Source organism: Poromitra crassiceps, assembly GCF_964638095.1.
Source record: "Poromitra crassiceps genome assembly, chromosome: 8".
NCBI classification, from domain to species: Eukaryota; Metazoa; Chordata; class Actinopteri; order Beryciformes; family Melamphaidae; genus Poromitra; species Poromitra crassiceps.
The window spans coordinates 13,161,606-13,179,851 of record NC_139629.1 but is presented as its reverse complement, the minus strand read 5'-3'; the positions used below and the strand labels follow the sequence as shown (position 1 = coordinate 13,179,851).

General features: G+C 42.8%; 1 protein-coding gene across 2 annotated transcripts in view; it reads left to right on the top strand.

Moving 5' to 3' along the window:
- The window catches only part of plcd4b (phospholipase C, delta 4b), a 34,493-nt gene extending 16,528 nt beyond the window's left edge, over positions 1 to 17,965 (top strand). Inside the window, exons 10-16 of one of the 2 annotated variants that reach the window (XM_083642383.1) lie at positions 1,486 to 1,659; positions 10,801 to 10,957; positions 12,034 to 12,150; positions 14,923 to 15,101; positions 16,217 to 16,349; positions 16,494 to 16,643; positions 16,842 to 17,965. In XM_083642383.1, the coding sequence (XP_083498509.1) occupies positions 1,486 to 1,659; positions 10,801 to 10,957; positions 12,034 to 12,150; positions 14,923 to 15,101; positions 16,217 to 16,349; positions 16,494 to 16,643; positions 16,842 to 16,933 (1,002 nt within the window). In that variant the 3' untranslated portion in view covers positions 16,934 to 17,965. Of the gene's footprint in view, positions 1 to 1,485; positions 1,678 to 10,800; positions 10,958 to 12,033; positions 12,151 to 14,922; positions 15,102 to 16,216; positions 16,350 to 16,493; positions 16,644 to 16,841 lie in introns of both variants that reach the window. The other variant, XM_083642382.1, reaches the window with a different exon arrangement.
- The last annotated feature ends 281 nt before the right edge of the window (positions 17,966 to 18,246 follow it).

Sequence of the window (18,246 nt, the reverse complement as noted above, 5' to 3'; positions counted from 1 at the left end):
TAGTTTATCTTATTGCCCTTTATCTAATTTTGAGTTGTTGGCTATAAAGCAGTTTGTAGATGTTTTGATAAGTGCTATCAAAAAAGGTTTATCAATATTATAGTTTATTACTATATTTAGTAATGTCGTAATGGCAATGGTGCCGTGGTAACTGACAGGTCCCTTCTTCTATTAATGATAATAATATGATCTAACATGAAGTTTTAATAAACAGGCCTGCCTTGAGTGAATGATGAACCGGTATGCATGAAATAATTTCAGGTAGTCGCACACCCATTTCATTCCATATCATTAGGCTTTAAAAAATAATGGTCTGTCCATCCAACCATCCCTTGCTATCCATCACTGATGGTAAAAGCAATAGGCAAGGCAAGCCAGCTTTATTTGTATAGCACACTTCATACACTAAAGTGCTTTAGTATAATTTCTAAGCTCCTTTCCAGTCAGAGCACTTATGGTAATCAATGCTAATGTGGATTAATGGCAGATAAATGCTGTGAGGAAGTCCATGGAGGATTCTGTCAACTTAAAAGCAGTATATTGCTGCATTTGACTGTAAACACGAGACAGCAAAGTGCTTACCTGGCAGTAGGATGGACTGTCTAGATGAATAGTTGGCTTTCTGAAGAGAACAAGTACTTAAAGTTGGTTGGTGACATCATAGTTTGGTGTCATTTTATCCGACTGGTCCATACCATAATGCAACCCTGTTGCAGTGCCTTCAAACTGTCTATAACAGAGGTTTTCAAAGTGGGAGGCGGGCCTTCCCAAGGGGGCTCCAAGCAGTTTTAGGGGAGGCTCAGTGAATGGAAGTAAAAAAAAATTACATTCGTTATCAAAAGGAGATCATATAGAATAGCTTAATGGATGGAATGTTGTTGTTTTTCCCACTTTATGTATTTGGGACAGTCTGAAATATGTCAGACAGCAATATCAAACATCATCTTGGCACAATATTGTTGTGTTTATGCAATCAAATAACATAATCATGATCCCATAGGCATCCAGGAATCGAGAGAGGGGGGCTCCTTTTTCCAAGCTTTGTCTGGAGGAGGCCCACAGTCTCAGACTTTGAAAACCCCTGGTCTATAATGTATTATTTGTACATTATTTATACTGGAAATCTGGGCGCTTCGGGCACGGATTTCTAAGGTGGAGACTCTGGAGAGGATGTGGCCATGGGTGCACTTTTGTTTGGGTGTTATTTGAGCCGATTTCTTCTCAACAGTGACGTCACTCTGTCTATGTGAGCAATTGTGATGTGACCAATGATGTCATCAGGGATGTCACTCGAACAATTGTGATGTCATCAATGATGTCACTTGAGCAATTGTGATGTCATCAGTGATGTCAATCGAGCAATTGTGCGTTGTGGAGCGGAACCGGGAAGTAGTAAGATTTTCAGGAAAATACGGAAATTATCACTTACACATACTGTGAAAAAGTACTCACCTTTGTGTGCCTGTTCTTGTGCGTTCATTATAGGAACTGAAGGGGAAGATTTTGCTGAAAGCCAAGAAGATTGGTGTTCTAGAGCAAAGTCTGGATGAAACGCTGACAGATGAGATCAGCGATGATGAGGACGAGATGGCCAACAGTGATGCTGAGAGCCCATCTGCAGAAAACCTACCTGCTGAGAGCCTAAACCCCAGTGAGAAGGTAGCTTTATGTGTCATGGTAAAATATTACTTTCCAGCTTTAATTTTATTTTATTTTTATTTTTTATTTCACCTTTATTTATACAGGGATATCTCTTGAGAGCAAGCTCTCATTTTCAAGAGAGGCCTGGTACAGAGGAACACATACACAAAGTTTCAAGTTACAGACAGACAATCAAAACAACATTAAGAATAGGTGAAAAACCCACTTTCAAGTAAAACAAGAGCACCCATTATGTGGGAGACCTTCTAAAAGAGTTTTAAAGGAAACAAGAGGGATCAATGCTTCTATTTTCAGAGTGTCCTGAAGTCTATTCCAACTGTTGGGGGCATAGAAAGCAAAAGCACTCTTTCCTTGTTCAGTCCTCACACGTGGGATAGATAGTCTAATACAGGACTGTGAGCGAGTTTGATAACCTCCACTGTTATGAATGAGAAGTGAGGACAAATATGCCGGGAGTTTCCCAATTAAAGCTTTGTAAATAAATAAAAGACAGTGTTTTTCTCTACGAGCCATTAGGGAGGACCAGCCCACCTTTTCGTACAAAGTACAATGGTGTGTAAGAAAAGCCTCGCCTGTGATAAAACGCAGAGCACTGTGATAAACAGCATCGAGGGACTTCAAAATGGAAGATGAGGCATGCATGTATACAACATCACCATAATCAAAAACCGACATTATTAATGATTGTACAACAGTTTTTCTGGCACTGAATGAAAAGCAAGATTTGTTCCTATATAAAAAGCCGATCTTCCTCCTCAGTTTCTTTGTGAGATGTTCAATATGAGTCTGGAAGGAGAGTCTGGTGTCTAACCAGATACCAAGGTACTTATAAGAATTTACTGATTCAATTTGCTCGCCTTGGAGCGTGTGCATACTAAGATTGACATTGGTGCAAAAAGATCTCGTGAACATCATCCACTTTGTTTTAGAAGAGTTTAAGACTAACTTGAGGTCAGATAGAGACGTTGAAATGAGTCAAAAGCCATCTGAAGTGTTGAAACGGCCTGAGCTGGGGTCGCTCCGAAACAGTATAAAATAATATCGTCCGCGTAATAATGGACATTGCAAAGTCCAGCGGGAGAATTTTTTTTATTAATATACAGTGTAAATAAAATAGGCCCAGAAATTGATCCTTGGGGCACGCCTTTACCGTTGGACAGTGAGTCGGACCTAACACCATCGGCTACCACTACCTGCTTCCTCTCGGTCAGGTAGCTGGAGAACCACCTGACCGAGAGTTCGTCCAGACCTGTGGCGGACAGTTTATCTAGTAAGATCGCATGGTCTACTGTGTCGAACGCTTTGGAAAGATCAACAAAGAGAGCTGCACAGTGCTGTCGGCTATCTAGACCATTCAGAATGTTATTTAAAACAAGGGATGTGGCCGTGACAGTGCGATGTCCCGGTCTAAAACCTGATTGATGGGACTGGAGAATATTGTGCGTGTCTAAAAATGTCCGAAGCTGTACGTTTGCTAATGATTCAAGCACTTTAGCCAGACAGCATAGTTTTGAGATGGGCCTATAGTTATTCAGCTCGCTCCGGTCACCTCCTTTGAAGAGGGGGGAAATCTGAGCTGACTTCCATACAGATGGAATCTCGCTGGTAGTGAATGTTAAATTAAATATGTGGGCAATTGGTGCTGCGATCAGGTCAGCGCTAAGGCGTAAGAGGAACGGTGTAATGCCGTCCTCGCCCGTGGACTTCTTAGTGTTCAGCTTTGCCAGAGCCTCGCGGACTTCATAATGCCTCACCGGCCTGAATGAGAAACGTTCACCTGCAAGGGGGGGGGGTGGAGAGGTCCTCGACCGCGGGGTCGTAAACATGGTCCGAGGGGGCCGTGTTGGTAGTGAGCCTATCAAATAAAAATCCCGCAGAGACAAAGTGGTGGTTAAAAGTGTTACACATCTGCAGTTTATCTAAAATTATCTCACCCGCAGCATTAATCTGGGGGGGGAGAGCAGACGTGGGTGCGGAGCTGAGAGATTTGACAGTTTTCCAGAAATCTGATGAGTTGCTAAAAGAGGTTAAATAGTAATCAGCTTTGGCTTTTCTGATTATACCAATAGTTTTATTTCTCGTATTTCTAAAATGAAGCCAGTCTGCGGGCTTGCCGGTCAGTTTGGCTTTCGCCCAGGCAGAGTCTCTGAGACGCAGGGCAGATTTGATGTCCACTGTGAACCAGGGGGTAGAACGGTTCTTTACTCTCAGCTTCTTATAGGGGGCATGTTTGTCTGCTATCAAATTAAAAACATGAGAAAAGTAATCTAAAACTGACTCAGGGTCAGGGATTAAACATAATCTCTCCAAATCAGAGTAAAAAAGGTCATATAAAAAGCCCTGATCAGAAAATGTTTTAAAATTTCGTTTTTTAATAAACTTACCATTTGATTTAAAAGTCTTGGTCAATCTGACACAAGCTATGGGGCAGTGGTCACTAATTCCCTGGGCAAAGACCCCTCCCTGAGGGTACTTATCTGGTCTGTTTGTAAGGATGATGTCTATGAGAGTGGATTTAGCTGGATTGTTTACATTTGGCCTAGTAGGGTGTTGAATGAGCTGAGATAAGTCTAGTTCTGAGCATAAGTGTTTCAGATTGACGGATGAATCAGTTAACCAATCGGCGTTCAGGTCCCCCAGTATTATTAATTCCCCCGCTGTAAATTTGGAGAGAATCACCCCGAGGTCTTCCAGGGCTGAATTCGGCGCCGAAGGTGGGCGATAAACACCGGCCACTACAAGGTGGACATCGCCTCCTATACAGATATCTAAAATAATACATTCAAAACATTTCGGGACAGAGGAAGCAGTTAAAACTACAGTAGCTAAATGATCTCTCACAAAAATCACTATTCCCCCTCCCTTTGCCTTCCTGTCAATTCTAAAAAGGTTAAATCCACTTATCGAGATGTCTGAGTCAGGGATTCTACCAGAAAGCCATGACTCAGAGATAACAAGAATGTCTGGGGCAGCGTCGTTAATTAACACATTAATAAAGTCCAGTTTGGGCAACAGACTCCTGACATTCAGGTGCAAGAACTTCAAACCACCAGCAGTTTGGAGCTCTTGTGGGGAAATCAGATTAACAGGGATAGGGCTAATAGAGGGGACACAAGGGGCAAGGTCGATAGGGACACTTTTTAGATTGCCCTTTATAGCCCCCCTCGGCCTTGAGTTGCAGCGAGAAAGTCGCATCCCATAAACATTTAAAACAACTATTTTAAAATGATCTGGGATCCGGGGCTCTGAGCTCAGAGAGTTCCCTGTATTATAAGAGACCTGTGCAGAGGGGCGGGGCTCTGGGCTCAGAGAGTTCCCCATTTTATAAGAGACCTGTGCAGAGGGGCGGGGCTCTGGGCTCAGAGAGTTCCCCATTTTATAAGAGACCTGTGCAGAGGGGCGGGGCTCTGGGCTCAGAGAGTTCCCCATTTTATAAGAGACCTGTGCAGAGGGGTGAACCTTAATATCAAGCAGAGTTGAGTCATAAACAGTGTGATCAACAATGGACAGAACAGGCATAACATTAGAGAAAACAGGCAAATCATAATTCAACAGTAGCCCAAGCCCAGGTTGGGAGGTGGAATGAGTGGGATTATAGGTCTGGGGGGCTGGGAGGCTTGGACTTGGGACACATCATAGTGGAGGTACCCAGTATAGTGAGTCCAGAACATGCTGCATATTTAAAGAGAGCAGTCTGGCTCCCTCCCTATTAAGGTGGAGACCATCTTTGTTGAACAGGTTACGCCTATTACAAAATAACAAAAAGTTGTCGATGTAGGGGACATTATTGTAGGTACAAAATCCTTTCAACCAAAGGTGCAACTGTCGAAGGCGACTGAATTTTAAGTCTCCCCTATGTGTACAAGGCAGTGGACCAGATATAATGAAATCCTTGCCTGTCCGGGCAAGGCTATCAAAGAGCTTCACGAAGTCTAATTTTAGCAGCTCAGAGGCACTAGCTTGAGTATCATTAGATCCAACATGTAACACCAAATAATCAACACGAGTGAAGTCAGACAAAATGTGAGGAAGAATATAGTCAATGTCTGCTGTTTTTGCACCAGGATGACATCTGACTTGGCAGTTATATATTTCAACGTTTCTGACAATTGAGTCTCCAATTATGAGGGCATCACATACCTGAATGGATGGATGTGAACTGGAGACTGAGGGCGGGGTGAGAAACTTGGGGATTAGAACTGGACCGGGTGAGGAAGCAACAGGATGCTTTGGTGGGAGGGGGGGCTGAGGTGGAGGGGGGGATTCGGTGGGGTGAACCGGTTTCGTGGGCGACAAGTGAGATGTTGAGCGGCCCGAGGGGGCGGGGGTGAACGTAAAAGTAGCCTGCCGGATGAGGGGTGATTGTTTTGGGGGAAAGTGGAGAGGAGGGAGCCTGGGAGCCTGGATGAGGGGGGGGCGGGGCGACCCAGGATCCTGTGACGTTAGGGCCGAAAACCTGTTTGAGGTGGAGAGCTGGATGGCTTCCTGAGGAGGGAGGCGAGAGATGGGATTGCCTCCATGTCGGCCGCGGCCAACAGATGACCACGGAACCTCGGTCGGGGCAGGGGTAGAGCAGATCGGGACCATAGACCTGTCACCCTTGGTGGCCTGGTGATCTGCAAGGGAGGCTGCTCCTAGTGAAGAGAGCGTCGTCTCGTTGTTGAAGTCATCACAGCCAGTGATGATGGGACGGCCCACAGTGACCACCGAGTCAGGATCCAGCTGGTCAGCAGATGGAGAGGGGACCGGGACGCACCCTCTGAACAAGGAGTCCAGGAAATCCTCCTCAGATTTGAGCTGGTGGAGCACGGAGATTCTCTCCTCTAGCTGAGATATCCTTGCATCTTTTTGGTGGCAGTCCAGGCAGCAGGGTGGAGAGGTGATCGAAGGCATTGTGTGTGTGTGTGTGTGTGTGTGTGTGTGTGTGTGTGAGTATGTGTGTGTGTGAGTATGTGTGTGTGTGAGTATGTGTATGTATGCGTATGAGCGTGGGTGTGTGTGTTTGAGGGGGGGGGGGGTAGATTGAGGGGGGGGGGGGGGTAGATTGTGAGTTTCTGGGGAAAAGAAACAGAAAACAGTGGCCAGTACGGGTGTCTTGTTGACAGCAAAACAATAGAGCAATATTAATGATGTGTGATAGCAAGACAGTGCTAGGGCTAGGCAGGAATTCAGGCAGGGATTGATCACTTACCGGCAGAGGCCCGTATAACCGGGCCTGCTGCGATGATATTGCTTCGGCAAGTGATCATGGATCCTCATCCAGGTCATGCAGTCCTCCCAGTTGGTGTTGTTTAGCTAGGCTGTGGCCTGGTGGAAAGCTGGGGTGTAGCCTGGAGGTAGCTAGGCTGTGGCCTGGTGGAAAGCTAGGCTGTGGCCTGGTGGAAAGCTGGGCTGTAGCCTGGAGGTAGCTAGGCTGTGGCCTGGTGGAAAGCTGGGCTGTAGCCTGGAGGTAGTTAGGCTGTGGCCTGGTGGAAAGCTGGGCTGTAGCCTGGAGGTAGCTAGGCTGTGGCCTGGTGGAAAGCTGGGCTGTAGCCTGGAGGTAGCTAGGCTGTAGCCTAGAGGTGACTGGGCTCTAGCCTGTTGGAAGCTGGGCTGAGACCTGGTGGTGGCTAGGCTGTAGCCTGTGGGTAGCTGGGCAGTAGCTTGGTGGAAGCTGGGCTGGAACCTGGTGGTAGCAGGGCTGTAGCCTGGTAGTAGCTGGGCTAGCCGGGTGATGGCTAGGTAGCTGGGGCCACAGCCGAGGCAGTAGGCCGGAGTTTGGTAAATCCACCAGATATCAAATGCGGCAGACAGCATCCAACACTTTTGGATGAATTTCCATAAAGAATGTCAGATGGTGTTGAGTAGCACACTGAGATTAAAAACTAATAAGATTTAAAAATTCGCATGGAAGAAGGGTTTCAAACTGATGACAAGCCTTTTCTCTCCAATGTCTCTCACGTAATCAAACGCGAACCAGTGTTCAGCCAGATAATCTTCACACATGAGGACCACTTTCATGAATTAACATCTTACCAATCCGAGGCTATAGCTGACTAATTTTAAAGCTAGAGTGAAGATACTGGCATCATATGAAACTAGAAGATCTATCATCTAACACATCCATGACATGCTAGCTTGTCTTGAAGGGGGTCAAGTAACGTTATGAAGTTAGGCAAAATTTTGGCGAAAGAAAAAAATGCATGACAATTTTCAAAGGGCTCTCCCCTTTACTGACATGTCCACTTTATGCTAATCCAATGCAGTTTTTGGCAGAAAACCATACTGTTTTTGCATGCAGTATAAAGGTGTTATTTTTGCATATTCGATTTGAATATTTCTGAATACTGGGGTAACTAAACAGTCTTGGCATTGCATAAATTGGGTATGTATGGAAAGCTGAGACTCCTGTGGGTTCATTGAGCCCAATTGTATTCATGTGTGATGTGATGATGCTAGTCTCCATCCATAGTAACCATTTCATTGTCGTGAAACCATTTTTTTAAACTCAACCTTTCTGTATAAAATGAGCTATACAGCCACAAACTAGAGACCTATGACATTCAGGGCATGTTTGGCTTTCCAAGGTATATTGACAATAAAGGGGTTTCTGAGCAATTTCCAGAACAGAAGTGCCCTCCCCCAATCGCCCAAAAAAGAAATAAATACATATTTCTTTCCAGAAATCTAAGTGTCAAAAGTTTTTGATACCAAATCACAGCATGGATCTTTCTAGGGTGTTCCTCAAGGTCTTGGTGTCAATGTGGTATCTTAGAGGGATCTTTAGCCGTTTCCATCAATTCCGAGTGGTCAAAAATGATGAAGGTTTTGCACCAAATCTGTCTAACAAATGGTATCAACCCCAAAATGGCTGCAACAACTGAGACATAATTGATTATGAGGATGGCCTTCATATGCTTCCATCTAAAGCCTTATACACTCTGAATTTCACTATTTAAAGTCCCTGGAAACCAAAATCCACAAAGACCTTCTAACTATTAAATTTAGGGTCTTATGTGAGTAATTGTGTGTCTCAGAAAGTGGTTTACATTACTTTCAACCCTAACCCCAAAAATCGACACTTTTCTACAAAGTCTGGATTTCCATTTCCTCATTGAAGAGAGCGGTGCGTGCGGTGCTAAAATGCATGATCTTATCACGTCATAAGATTTAATCGAATCACACACACGCATGCACGCACGCGCGCACACACACACTGACACACGCACAGTAGCGCTGTGCACTCACAGCGGCAGAGCAGAGATCTCTTCCTCTCTGTCAGTACGCTATGTGCGGAGCAACGCGCGAACACACACACACACACACACACACACACACACACACACCCCATCTCTCTTTCCTTCTCTCTCTCTCCTTCTCTCCCTCTCTTTAACGGAGAGAGAGGTCTCCTCCGAGAGAGAGAGAGAGAGAGAGAGAGAGAGAGAGGGAAATTTCCCTGCTGCAGACGGGACACGCCCACACAGTCCGCGGGAGAAAATACACTCTAAAATCGAATTGATTGTCATGACTTTTGCCATGACTGTCAAACCTAAATTTATATACTTTGCGACGTTCATCATCGTTCAAATTTGGCTGGTGGCTTATTAACATAGGTTCCTGTGATGTGATGAACTCAAACTGCTAAATAATAAAAAAATATTTCTGGTTTCCAGGGACTTTAAATATATGCCTAATGTTTTTTTTACAGATTTATGACTAGAAAACTTGACACACACAGTGCTAAACTATCTCAGATTAATCTTCAGGTGATGTGTTACGTGTACCACTTCTATGTGGCATATACTGTTGACCTGCTACCTCACCCTAAAGATCCTTAAAATCCAATGTGTCTGGTAGGGAGGTTGGATTGGTAAGAGCTTAAGAAGCCAGGAGTGCTTTTTGATGTTTATTTTGTGGCTGGTCGCTCCATGCTGGTTTAGGATGCTTCATTTGTTTTCCTCATAGTGGATACCAGTGAGGAGAGCTGGAAAACAGGCGGGAGAAAAATGATAGTGAAGCGAGACAGGAGTAAACGAAGAGTGATAGAAGAGTGATAGCCGAGAGAGACAGGAAGTTGAGTTGAGACATAAACGATAGTGAGGCGACAGACAGGAGTTAAAGGGAGATAGTGAGAAGAAGCAGGAAACAGGGAGACTTAAAAGAAGATAACAAATGTGAGGGAAAGATGAAAGATAGTGAAAGGAAACACTGTCAGAGGCATTGTGCTCATTCTTAGGGGCACGGTGGCTCAGTGGTAGAGCTGTCGCCTCACAGTCAGAAGGTCCTGAGTTCGATTCTCGCCTGGGACACTGTGGGCGCTGTGGTTGTGTTCCCCCCATATCTTCAGTGCCTACTGCCCAGGTGGGGTATCTCGTCGTAAGGGCCTTTCTCTCTGTGTGGAGTTTGCATGTTCTACCCGTGCTCCCCCAGGGGGTTCCTCCGTATATAACCCCCCCCCACTAAAAACATGCAGAAGATCAGATCGTCATCGTCATCCGACCAGTGACGACAACACCCGAAGTTGGTCCCCGGGCGCTGTACGAGAAAGCGACCACTGCTCCTGGCCTGTCCCCTGGAGGAAAGTACATGCCTGGATGGGTTAAATGCAGAGGATACTTTTCACCGGCCACCGTCAGCATGAGTGTGTTGTGGCCGCATGCATGTGTTGTGGTGTTCGTGTGACAATAAAAGACGGGGCTTGTCCCGTTACGAGAGAGTTGTCATCAGAAATGTGTCCATGGTGCTCTAGGAAAATAGTTGATGCTCCTTTTCATATTATGCAACTTAGTATTCCTTATTTAACCTGACAAGTTTACTAACAACATGTTATCTTTATAGCAGTGACCTTTGAATGGAGGTTTCCACACTGGGATATGTCCAGTACAGCCACAATCTTCCCCTGTTGGTCACTGAGCAGCTCCACTGGAGCAGTTGTAGATGAATCAGTGTTGTTGTGGGAAGGGAGAGTGTTTTCATCCTCTCATCCTGCCCACATTTAACCTACGGTATATTCCAATAAATGCTTTTTCTTACCATTAGGCCACCGCTGTCCCTAGATGTCATTTGGATTGGTAGCTGACAGGAATTGGATTAGTTTGTCAATTACTCAAAAATCATCCTCATTATATTTTCATTGGCATTTTGTTCTCTGCTTCTCAGAAATCCAAGTCCAAACTGTCCCAGGAGCTGTCTGACTTGGTGGTTTACTGCAAGAGTGTCCACTTCCACGGCTTTGAGCATGCCCGCTTGCACTCCAAATACTATGAGATGTCCTCTTTCTCTGAGTCCAAGGCCAAGAAGCTTGCTAAGGATGCAGGTGAAGTTCAATCAAAGCAACTGACAAAGTACTGTATGTTCATGCAATTCAGGAAACAAATCTGAAAATGAGTCAGTGGATACTACTCCATAAACACCTGGAGAGAGACTTTAAAGGGATTTACAGTTGATTTTCTACTTTCACAAGTTAGAAATCTGATTGGCCCCCCGGTGGCACCCCAAAATCCTGAGGGCACGGGGCCCCTGGCATCCACGGCTGACATCACTGTCTTTCAGAGGCTGTAGGCTCATTTTTAAAGCTAGCATGAAGAGCCTGGTATATGAAACTAGAAGACCTAGGGCATCCATTGGTATCAACCATGTCATGCTAGCTAGATAGTCTGCAAGGGGGCTAAATAACGCTCCAAATTTAGGCTAAATTTTGGCAAGGGAATGTGTTCTATGCGTACCCACGAGTCTCCTCTTTAGAGATTAGGTAGGATTTTTCAAAGCCTTGGCAGGTATGCATTTACATTAAAAAAAAGTTTTTAATTTTCAATTTTGTAATTAAGCCAAGGCTTTGAAAAATGCTGACACTGGAGCCCTCAGGATTTTGCGGTGGCAACTGGGGTAGCCAATCAGATTTCAGGGTGTGGCAAGGGCCACCACCCCTGGCCACACCCTATAGGCATGCCCCGTGTAAAGTAGTTAGTAGCTGTTAGTTAAGTATTTTTGTGTGACCTCATCTAAAGTGAGTACTATCTATGCCTTACAAAGCATTTATAAATTAGATTAAATACAATCGTTAAATACATTATAAATTAGCTTATTATCAGGAATAAAACAATACGTTTAAGAATTACTAATGCTTACTAGTGTATGAACAATGCTTTATAAATGATGAATTAAGTATTTAGTAATACTTAACTAATGTTCAATAGTGTGCCGTTGTTATAAAGTGTTACCGATATATTTAATCAAATTCTGATCATTTGTCAATCTATTCCTGTACTGACCGCTCTAAAGCAGTCTTCTGTAAGCAATAGAATGGAGAAACAGTTCACTCTATCCTTATCCCTCCTACATGGATATACGTTGCATGTGTTCCACTCTAACTTGTGTGAACCTTCTCCTCAGGGACGGACTTTGTGCAATACAACACAAGGCAGCTGAGCAGGATCTACCCCAAAGGCCTCAGGACCGACTCCTCCAACTACAACCCCCAGGAGCTGTGGAGCGCGGGCTGCCAGATAGGTGAGGAGGAGGCTGCGCTGCTCGTTTACAAATCCTTTTCACTGTGATCATGGTGTCTCTTATCTGCAATCACACTTGTGTTCTACAGTGCTGTTGTACAGTGATTGTTTAATCATAATACAGTAGGCAGGTGTGGTAGAGGTGTGGTCTGTCAAAGATATATACACCTTTCTATATCTATGTGATCTGTAACCTAAATAGAATTAATCAAAACCAAGTTATCAGGGTTGCCTAGAATGCAAGAATTGTGCAAGTCAATGTATAATCATGTGATCATTAAGCCAAACACTGATAAATATACATACATGTATGTATACAAAAAGACCAATAAAGAAACCCACAAGAGGTACAAGTACATAAAAGCCTACAAGAGGGCTTTATACTCAGACAGACTCCAACCAGAAAAAACAACAACACACAACCGACCGATGGATCTGAAGAGTGCAATACCCAATACTGTACCTGCACACCCTGACAACATGTGCCACAATGAAGGGGTTATAATTACAGGGTGTAATATACGCAAGTCAATGTCCTTGTCGCAAACTATAGGATGAATCAGCGTGACGTCACAACAACAGCAAATCCCCCAGAAATGCGGAAGCCCGCAGCAGTTAACTAATATGAGTTGTGCCAAACAAACATTAATATCTCAAAAAGTATACTGTACATCACATCGCTTATATTTTTGACATTTTGAGTGAGAGCAGAAGTAGCTCAAGAGTTTGATGCATAATATATGCATGTCGTGTTAAAGTTGTGTGATCTGTCGCAGTTTTTTTTATGTACACCGCACAGCCGGGGCTAGAGTGAGCACTCAAGGCTGGCTCCATACTGTAGGGTCCCATTGCCGTTTTCCCCCGGAAACGCGGTTTGTTTACCAAAATGCTGCTCGGCTGATCCCTCCTATACATACCGTAGGTAAACATTTCACCAAACTGAAAACCGGGATAACAGAACATAAGAGCACAATAAAACACAAGGATGACTCCTAGCCTCTAGCAACACTTTATCCAACATGTCATTCAGACATGGATCTGGTTGAAAAAGTTGAACCCTCCACCCGTGTAGGAGACTTTGATTGCAAACTTTTACCAGCAGAAGCACGCTGGATACACAGTATCACCTAAACACAATCTCTCCATTATGCTCTAAGTGAGTTTTCAGTGTTTCTATTTTTTCAGCCTTTCTTCTATTGAAGGCACCTTTGATTGTGCTATGTACTCTATCAGCTTTTCGGTCTGTCCTTATGTATTTTTATCAGTGTTTGGCTTAATGATAACATGATTATACAGTGACGTACACCATTCTTTAGAGGCAACCCTGATAACTGGGTTTGTTTGTTGATTCATTGTACTTACGTTACAGACCACACCTCAACCACACCTGCCTATGTTTAAACAATCATGATGTGATCACATGCTTACCTAAGAGTTTATACTCGATACGCGTTGCAAAATGCTCTGCATGTATGTCAAGCCTGCAGAGACCTTTAGAGGGGCAGCTGCTCAATGTTAAACATTGACACATGCAGACCTGCCAAACTTGGGGAAATATGTTTGAGTACCACAATAGTGTAACACTTAGTTCACATGCTTTCGCACCACTTCGCTTAATTTGCAGACAGTCATTCCCCCCGCCATATCATCAAGTTATTCAACATATAAAAGGCTATGAAGAAAACAATACAATCATACTGTATATTCTCGAGAAGAATTTCTCTAAACTCTTCTACTCCACCCCTCCCTACCAGACACCATTTTTTGTTTATCTGTATGTATGCCACATACAGGAGAAGTGGTAGACACCATCTGAAAGCTGGGGACCTGGTTAATTTGAGGTGCAGCTCAGAACTGTGTGTCACTACAATGAAATGATTACTATGGGGACTAACATCATCAGAAATGAATGCATTTGGGATAATTTAACCCATAAGAGTCTCAGCTTTCCAGTCATACCCAATTTATGCAATTCTAGGATTGTTTAGGGGCGCCAGTATGTGGAAATATTCAAATAGAATAGGCACACACACACACACACACACACACACACACACACACACACACACACACACACACACACACACACACACACACACACACACACACACACACACACACAACACACACAACACACACACAAAACACACACACACACACACACCCCTACCATTTCACACATTTATACTGCATGTAGAAACCTGCATGCCCCCCCCCCCCACCCATGGGGGGGAATTCTCGGTACCCATAGAACCCATTCTCATCTTGAGGTGAGAGGTCAAGGGACCCTTTTGAAGATGGCCATGTGTGGCATGGTTTAATTTGCCAAATATGGAAGAGTAGCAGCATCCTATATGGTGTTGCTGTCAGCTGAAAATCACAAAAGGACTTGTTTTCAGATTTCTCAAGAGTCAGTATTTCTTCAACCCATAGAACAACTTAATCCTTCATTTGAAGTTAAAATATGAAAATCAGCAAGACAAGAGTTACAAGGCTTTGAGACGAGAACACTGATACTGTATGTACCTGTATATGCATTGGACCATTTTGACCAATCTAGGTTGAAAAATATTGTTTGTAGAATAAACTTTTGGTAGAGCAGAATTCTGTGTGCTCACCTACTTTAAAATGATTGAAACTTGGCTTGTCCGGCACCAGTATAAGAATGGATATGCATAGCCTAATACTTTCAATAAATCATATTATACAGCCACAATAAAATATAATGCTTGCAGTTGCAACTAATTGTGTTCCCTGTTCCTTCCTCTCCAAGTGGCTCTGAACTTCCAGACAGCTGGTCTGGAAATGGATCTGAATGATGGGCTGTTCAGGCAGAACGGAGGCTGTGGTTTCGTCCTCAAACCAGACTTCATGAGGGACAGCAACACGGAGTTTGATCCAGAGAAACCAGAGGAGCGGCAGGCCTACAGGCCGCTCCGCCTATCCATCCAGGTCCAAAACTAAATCTTCACATACTGTACACACACAATTAGTTGTACTGTAGTTGTACGGGGTAGCCCACCATCATAAATGTGTGCAACTGTGTGTGCTTGAAGCAGGGTGTTGCTGAAAATTGAAAAATTAGTAAGTAAAACTTTATTTATATAGCACTTTCCAGATGAGAAGTCACAAAATGCTTCAAATGACAAATGATAAAAACAAACAATATAAATGCTTCAAATGACAAATGATAAAAACAAACAATATAAATAGTATAAATAATAGAGCAAACAAAATTCAGGTGATACAAATATTGGTTAATTAGAGCAGCACCGACTCAAGGCAAATGGTAAATGGCCTGCATTTATATAGCGCTTTTATCCAAAGCGCTTTACAATCAGTAGGTAGTCTACATTCAAGGCCCACTTGAAAATCTCCAAAATGTTTATGGCGTACATGTGACCATAAACAATACGGAGGCCAAATAATGCATTCTCAGAGCAGTTTTTATTCAAAGGAGCTGTCCATCAGCACCACACAGAAATCAGAAACAGTGAGGGTCTGTTTTTTAACCTTTATTTATCCAGGGTATTCACATTGAGATTTCCATCTCTTTTTCAAGAAGCTGACCAGAACAACCACAGTCTGATCTGCTGGCCACTGTTCAGCTCCACTGGAGCGGTTCAGGTTAAGGCCAAGGGCCTTGCTCAAGGGCACAAGTGGTAATGAGGAGGACGGAAAATTAAATAATGGTATCATTCAACAATGGAGAAATGCATTCTCCATTAAAAAAAAATCACGAAGATCGTAATGTTTTGCAAATGAATTGGCGCCCCACTTGCAATACCTTTGTACACGCACGAGATGCCTAGTCTAGTATATAAAAAATACATAAAAATCATCAATAAAATGTAAGGTCGACCAAAATACAAATGGTAAAAGCAATACAGGGAGAAATAAGAATATGATGACCTGTACATCAAGGAAGGGTCAAAACAGTGCAAGCCTTCCCTGTATAAAGATTAAATCACACACACACACGCGCACACACACACACGTATACACTGGTATAGTTACGTTTATATCCAACATGCATTTGTGTGTGTGTGTGTGTGTGTGTCTATCAGGTAATCAGTGGGCAGCAGCTTCCTAAGGTGAACCAGAAAGAGGGCTCCATCGTAGACCCCCTGGTGAGAGTGGAGGTCTATGGAGTGCCACAGGACCAGGCCAAGGAAGAGACGAGTTATATCAACAACAATGGTAAGATAATTGTTTTTGAAGTTTAAAAAACACGTGCATTAATGGGTAAAAGCAGGAAAAGTAACAATGACATTCTGAAAAAATAAACTAAAAGAAATCACATCAGTTAGCCATAATCAGCTCTCTGCTGCCCTCTGCCTGCAGGTTTTAACCCAGTGTGGAACGAGACACTAAATTTTGTCATCCACTGCCCTGATCTGGCCCTGGTTCGCTTTGTGGTGGAGGACTACGACAAGCATTCCAGGAACGACTTCATTGGACAGTTCACCCTTTCGTTTACATGCATCCAAACAGGTACGCAAAGCTGAGATGTAAGATGTAAGCCAAAAGTGTAAAACATGAAACCACCAGGGATAGAAGTTTAAGCCTTACTGATGCCATCCATACTCGCAAATGAACGTATCTCACTGAGTGGCTTTGTTTAATACATAAAAGGTCATTATGTTAAGACAAAACACCCATCCTCAAATCTCCCCCTTTTCTTCCTCCTAGGTTATCGTCATATACATCTCCTTTCTAAAGATGGAACAGCTATTCCTCCATCTTCCCTGTTTGTCAACATCAGCATCTCTGATCTCACATGAAGAAATTGAAGCAGAGGATATGAAGCAGGAGTTGGTCACAAATTCTAAATCTGGAAAAAAAATCCTGTCAATGCATGAACTTGCTGAGTGTTGAGATACTGGGACACTACTAGGCTAAAATACGGAGAATATACCGTACACATAATAATATTATTATGAATAACAATTATTATTATTCATAATAATAATCATAATATAGCAATGACAATAACAATTTAAACAAAGATTCCTATGAAATAGGAATAATCGTATTGGAGAATTTCCCCATTCGAAGAAAAGATTTTCAGCAATTTTAACAATATAAGCATGTTGATTTCTCTAATGGTGAAAAAAACTATTTTATGCAAGTCCGTTTTGTTCAGTGACCCCAAACTGTATTGCTCAGTAAAATAAATTATTGAATCAGTATAGTAAAGTAGTGTTGATACATGACTTTGAAGGCTAATTCATGAAATCAACAGGAGCTAAAAAGAGGCAGTGACAGTCAAAACTACAGTGAACAACAAAGTCTAAATAGTCTTATCCATTTAAGCTGTAAATTAAAATTTTAGAGTGAAATGTCTGCCTGTACTTAGAATTGCATTGGAATCTTTAATGGGTACAGTTCTGTACCCATATACTTGTAATACATACTATGTGTATGTACAATATATATATATATATATATACTGTATATCGTATATATATATATATATATATATATATGTATAAAATATATATATAAATGAGGGAACACGAGGGGTCAACACATCTAGGACCTCTTCTTGTTTGCCTTCAAATGTTCACCTCTAATGGCAGTGAACTGAACAATTCCTGGTGTACTTAACTGAACTGTTGTTTAGGCCCAGTTTTTTTTGCAAAAAAAAAAAAAAATCTAAACCATTACGGTGCTCAACGTTCTGCACCGTTGCTTAATGTAAACTGCAAAGTAACTGCAGGAGTAATTTTATTCTATAACAATCTGCGTATTTGATTAGGTATGTTCTGTGTATACTGTAAATGTGTGTACATACAGACCTGTAAATAGACAATAAACACATTTTATGAATGGTTGAAACAATAGATTTTTCTCATTCATTCTTTATTATTTTGTCACTTTTATTTTTTCAGAAAACATAAAACAATCCATAGCTTGCACTCCACATTATCTCACATTGCCTATTATACATACAGATGTTTTTTTGGGGTATTGTCTCTCATATTACAACGTTCACATTTACGCCCCACTACTGGCTGATTGTATCTTACGGTGGGGGGGGGGGGTTTGGGGGGGGGGGGGGGGGGAGTTGAAAAAGTATCATTCTGCAAAAGAA